This window comes from Paroedura picta, chromosome 4 (assembly GCF_049243985.1).
Source record: "Paroedura picta isolate Pp20150507F chromosome 4, Ppicta_v3.0, whole genome shotgun sequence".
NCBI classification, from domain to species: domain Eukaryota; kingdom Metazoa; phylum Chordata; class Lepidosauria; order Squamata; family Gekkonidae; genus Paroedura; species Paroedura picta.
In genome coordinates, this window is record NC_135372.1 from 51,263,324 (window position 1) to 51,269,415 (window position 6,092).

The 6,092-nt window shown below is 41.2% G+C and overlaps 1 protein-coding gene across 2 annotated transcripts in view; it reads left to right on the plus strand.

Moving 5' to 3' along the window:
• The window catches only part of VAV3 (vav guanine nucleotide exchange factor 3), a 197,227-nt gene extending 191,406 nt beyond the window's left edge, over positions 1-5,821 (plus strand). For both annotated transcript variants that reach the window (XM_077332827.1, XM_077332828.1), the window contains 2 exons: positions 1,669-1,820; positions 2,778-5,821. In XM_077332827.1, the coding sequence (XP_077188942.1) occupies positions 1,669-1,820; positions 2,778-2,819 (194 nt within the window). In that variant the 3' untranslated portion in view covers positions 2,820-5,821. The remainder of the gene's footprint in view (positions 1-1,668; positions 1,821-2,777) is intronic.
• The last annotated feature ends 271 nt before the right edge of the window (positions 5,822-6,092 follow it).

Genomic DNA, 6,092 nt, shown 5'->3' on the forward strand with positions numbered 1-6,092 from the left:
GTTTCTTATCTCCCAGCCCATTTCCTGCATCTCCTGCTACCCCAAATGATAGCACATTCTTAATCTTGTATCCTGGATGCTCTATAGCCTCCTAGAGCATTTTGAATCCTTCAAGGAGCTTGGGGGCAGCATAGAAGTTTCTCTCCTCTACCATTTTGCCTCCATAACAATCTCTGGGGTAGGTTAAACCAACAGGAATGGCTGACCCAAGATCATTCTGCAAGCTCTGACTGAGTAGGGTTTGAAATTGAGTTTCCCCACATCCTAGTCCAGCCTTTCTCAACTTTTTTACCATTGAGAAACTCCTGAAATATTCCTCAGGCTTTGAGAAATCTCAGAAACGGTGCAATCATGCAGAATATGGTTGAGAAGCATAACTGTATACATGCCCACCCGAGACCCTTCCCCTTCTCATCCTCTCCAGTCCCATCGTTGGCCATTTTTGGAGTGGGGGCGGGGCAGATCAACATGACCAATAAATGTTTAATATATTATATATATATCATTAACTCCTATCTGTTCAGGAAATCCTTCCAGGACTGTCAAGAAACCTCAGGGTTTCGTGAAACCCTGGGTGAGAAAGCCTGTCCTAGTCTAACTCTCAAGCCACTGCATCACACTGGCCCTGATGAGGTTATGTGTATACTTCACAAAGTTGTTGGTGTCACCCAAGTAATTGTATCTTATACTAGGAGAATGATGATGGGGAGAAGGGAGAATGATACAACAGTGATTATATAGAAACTGAGACACATTTATGGTGGAAATATTTCCTATGGTGTGTCATCTGTACTGTCCTTTCCTATTGTATATGGGTGTTAAATTCTGTAGTTCTTCCTCCAGAGCTATATTGCTGTATGTTCTTTGTATGGCCATGCTAGACCTTTAAAACTAAACCCATTGTGAATCTTAATGTTTATAGACCAAAACTCATGATCTGCAGCAGATACTTTGCTATAAAAACAAAAGCATAGTAACATCTACTACATTTGAATCTGTTGGCATTTTTTGTTTTTTTCAGCTAGATCTGAAATATATTACTTTGAAAATATGCCAGTTGATTTCAACTAAATGGCTGAGATCCATGAAGAACAGCCACAAAGTAAAACCTGTAGAAACGGGTGTGTGGATGGGTTGGTGTATGCCTGCATATTTTTCTCTTCTGATCTCATGCTGGATGCTGCATTGAATCCCACTCTGAAAGAAATTGATTTTTAGGCCCATTGGCCTTTCACTAATAAAAGGGAGCTGAGAAAGCCCCAGAATGTTTGCAGAACATTGGCCTCCATTCTGCACACATTGGATAATGCACCTTTAATGTGCTTTTGCATCTGGATGTTCCTGTGTAGAACAGCAAAAGTCACTTCCAAAGTACAATGAAAGTGCATTATCTAATCTGTGCAGAATGGGCCCAGTGACCCTCAGAATCCAAGCCAATATTCTTACGAGTACTTATTTCCCTAAATTTTTACTTCCTTTACAAAATCCACAATAAAAAGTATCATCAGATAGAATAAAATGTTTTCTGTAAAGCCAGTTTTCATTTCTGTGTAAAGTACCTTTGCTAGTGTTTAACCTAAATGTACTGCAAAAAAAAAACTGATGTTGCTCATCTGATGTGTAATTAGGAAAGTACTATTAATATTGCTTTTCTGTATTCCTTTCCAGTGCTGAGTCCCAAGGTTCTTGGTATTGCTATCGCCCGCTATGACTTCTGTGCCAGAGACATGCGTGAATTGTCACTGCTCAAAGGAGACATTGTAAAAATTTACACAAAAATTAGCGCTAATGGCTGGTGGAGAGGTGAAGTGAATGGAAGGGTAAGTTTCTTTTTTAGACTGCCACATATCTCGCTTCTAAGAATATGGAATATGGAACATTGTCTTGTTCTCACAAATCCTTTATTAAACACATTCACTGTGCCTTTTTGAGGTTCCATATGGGTAGCAGAGCCAGAAAATAAACACAACAAAAAGGCATCCTTTTAAAAATTGACATTTTTATAATAATGCAAGCAATCATAATAACAACTGGGCCAGCAGTCATACACCTTCCAAAACAGTTTATAAAACTTTCCAAGGAAAAGAGTGAAAGAGGAACAGTTCTGCAGTTCAGTTAAGGAGGAACTTGCTGTAGGGCTTGTTCAAAGAGAGGCATTATTAAAGGCACGTGGGCCTTAGATCATGAAAAGCACTGAATTTAGCCCAGAACATTTTGGGAGGGGAAGGCAGGTCAACATGACCATATATGGTCATATCACCCAATAAATGTGTAACACATTATTTAAAATATATCAAAAATTAATTCACTCCCACCCTTTCAGGAAACCTTTCCATGGCCATCAAAAAAACCCCAGGGTTTCATGAAATCCCTGTTGAGAAAGTCTGTTCTGTGTGATCTGCAAAGACAACTCCACATACAGCATAATGCAGTAGTTGTCAATGATGTCAGTGATAAGTGTGACCAGTTCCTTCCTCCCAAGGAGGAGGTGAAGCTTGCATAGTACCGGTAGTCAACCCGTGGTCCTCCAGATGTCCATGGCAGGCGCTCATGGGAATTGTAGTTCATGGACATCTGGAGGACCACAGTTTGTCTACCCCTGCTATATGCAGTCTGTTAAAGGTGCCCTGACCTTTCTCACCATCTGCATGGAGAGCTTGGGCTTTCAGCCTCAGCAATTGAAAACGTCATAAGTGAGCTGTGCCTTGACAGCATTTTCCACCACCCACCAATAGAAGCATCAGTCTAATCTCCAGTTTTTGTCTTCTCTTTCTTAGGTGGGTTGGTTTCCATCAACCTACGTTGAAGAGGATGAATGACTCAGACGTTGTATTGGGACAACTGACTATAAATTTCAGGGACTATAAAAACCAGCCATTTGCAAAGTGTTATTCCTCTTGTCAACTGTTTGCAATGCAGCACTTTTGTCTGTCCAAACCGTCCAGTCTTAATGCTGAGGCTACTGAAGAAGTTTGTCGACGGAAGAATATCCCAGTCAGAGCTGTGCAAAGGAACTGCCTCCCTCCCTGCCACCACTGGGGACCAATGCAAAACTCGTAACCACGACTTCCTGAGAAAATGTTTCAAAGTGGACTTTTTTTGGGGAGGGGGAAAGCATTCTTTCATTCCATCTTATTGTATGCAGTGAATACTAAGTACTGCTAGCAATTTATTATGATTTCCTAATAGCAGATCTCTTTGATGATGTTAGAAGATGAAGGCTTCTTTGATTATGTATCATTTCATTCACAGAGGGTGGGATGGGGTGGGGAAGCGTAATCATTCCAGTGGTCAATATGGGGAACATTATTGGACTTGAAGAATTCAGCAGCATTAAACTTCCTCACTCTTACCAAACAGTTCCAGGGGGCGTTGGTGGGTTATGGCTGAGGAATATAGAAATAATTTGTTTTTTAATCCCGGAGGATTAACAGACTTTGTCTGGACTTTTATAGGTTTTATAAGAGCAGCAAATGTTAGTAAGTGGTATGTGCTTCAGCCTACAGGTAGACTCTGGAAAGGGATGGTATAGAACCAAAACTTTCAGGTCCCTAACATGCATTATGTTCTTTACAGGACAGGAACTTTTAATACACATGGCCCCATCACTATGTTAGTTAGTATAAGTCTAGGAAATGTTACAGTTTCATAGATAAAACATGGAACACAGCAGTAATTTCACAATCTGGCTGTGGTTAAAAATTCTGTTAGTGTGTATGCTCTCTATTTTTTTAACATTAAAAGCACAATATTATGCTCCAACCCTCCCCCCCCCCCCCCAAGTTCTGTCAGACAAAGCAGAATTACAGAACTGAATTTATGGGCAAGCAGTTGTGGAAGCCCTGATTCCAAAGTCACACTAGTGGATAACTTGATAAACAAAACAGAATTAGAATCTTCAAACAGATCTGAAGCATATCATTACAAAAAGAGTGGAGTGCAACTGACCTCACGTGCACATATGGGGTTCCGAATGCATATTGGCCTTTTCTGAGCCCTCACATTCCCAATGCTGCTTCTTACACTAAAAAGCAAAGCTGCTCTTGATGACTGCTGGATTCTACCTAAGTGGCATCCCACTTTTGAGGGGTCCATCTGCACATCACAAAGTCTTTGTGTTCATTGGGGAGCAGCCTGAGGACTTTCCATCAGGGGGGTGATGGTCTCCCCCACACTTGCTTTCACTTGCAACACAAATAGCCATACAGAAAGAAGCTTTAGCCTCTCTTCCTTGTGGTTATCGTATTTGCAAACCACCTGGTGGAGTGATTTTATCAATGGATAGGCCAGAGGTGCTTCTCCCTGCCTGTTTTGGAAACATGCAAAAAAAGAGATGAGATATGTAGGGGAGGCACAAAACACCCATCACACATCTAATGAAAGTCCCCGTTTCATTCCCCAATGAAGACTGTGCAATGTGTAGATCAGCTATGAAAACTTACAATTATATCTGTTCCGCTCACATGCCTTAATCAACATTCATCATTCTGGGGCTTCATTGGAACTGTAGTGCTAAGCAGACACCCCGTTTTGCACCCTCTACCCTTTCTTGCTATTCCTTTTGTGCAGGGTTGCTGTTAATGGGATGTTTCTCTGCTGCTTCTAACAGAACGTTTTGCAAAGGTATCCACTGTCCAGACTATGCCTTGGCCCATGAGTTTATCATCCAGCAAAGATGAATTGGATAGTGGACATGATTGCAGATCCTCATTTAAAAAATATTTTTGTTAGATTTGCACCCTTAACATGAGCAGATATGCCTAAAACTGAAAAAATTTCAACATTCTGTAAACTTTATTTTGCTAAAAAGATCTGTCCTTGATTGTTAGACTAGGAATGTTTCTTTGTTGCTGTTCTGTGTAATAACTAGTTTTGTCTGGTGGACTTGATCCGTAAGTAGTCAAAATAGCTTTGCCAGGAGCTATTGCCTGTTTTAGGAGGGGTACAGGATTGGACTCTAGTTCTGTGAAATGTATTGTGCTCTGTCATCATTGTTTATGTGTTTTATTGGGAGAGAGTTGGTTTAACGTTGCGATTAAGAAATGTATCCTTTCAGCAAAAGTCTTTTGATAAGCAGTTTAGATACTCTAAAGTTTCTGTTAGCTCAGGGGGTAATGGAACTCATAAGGGTCGAGCCATATGCAAATGTCTCCTTCCTGTTTGTATCATGCAATATCTTCTGTTGACAACGTTTCTACATGGCAAGAGCTTCTCCTTTCACTTTAGTGAAGGGGATGGGTGGGGTCAGAGAAACCATGGATGTGTACGGAAGGTCACCAGGTGGAAATCCAGAGATCCCGTCTATCATGAACATCTCTGACACAATGCAAAGCACGGAGCTGCAGCTTTACCTGCCTGCTAATCCTTTAGTCCCTTTAATGTACTGACTCCTGCCTGCCTGCCTGCCTGCCAGAATGCTTGCCCCACATCAGGCAAGATGGTGGGGTAGGACAATTATGCATCTTCTTTTGTTGCCGCCAAACTGGGAGAAGTAGAGGCAGCTCTGGATCCTAGTTTGACAGCCGAACACATTTCTCCTGGCCCTCCAGCAACATGAGGGTTCCATATGTGAGCAGGAATGTGATCAGAGTTCTGCACTAGGTCTGTGCAGTGGTTTGTTGTTGTCTGTGACCCTTCATTGAACAAGTTGAATGCTGCTCCATGATATTTCAAAATACCAAAGATTCAGTATGCCACCCCCCCCCCCAAGCATTTTAATTTTACCTCTGTGCTAAACTATGGTCTCATGCACTGAGCTGGGACAGTACTTTGTGTAAATATGTGAATATATTAATAAACAGGTTAACTTTTTGTTTAATGAGTCAGAACTTTTGAGTGGTGATTGCGAAGCACTGATTTGCTGCCACTATTTCTTTTTCAAAATCCCTTGTCATTTCTAAACATAAATCTCACACATTTCCTACATAACACTTCTGACATAAATCCCACACTTGTGAATATATTGTCTGATAAGGATGAATTGTAGCAGTTTATGAGGCCGTATTTCTTCCTTCAAAGGGTACAACATTTCCCCCTGTAGATCTAGGGCAGTGCTTTTTACATTGTGTTTAAGGGTACTTCAGAGTTCCTTG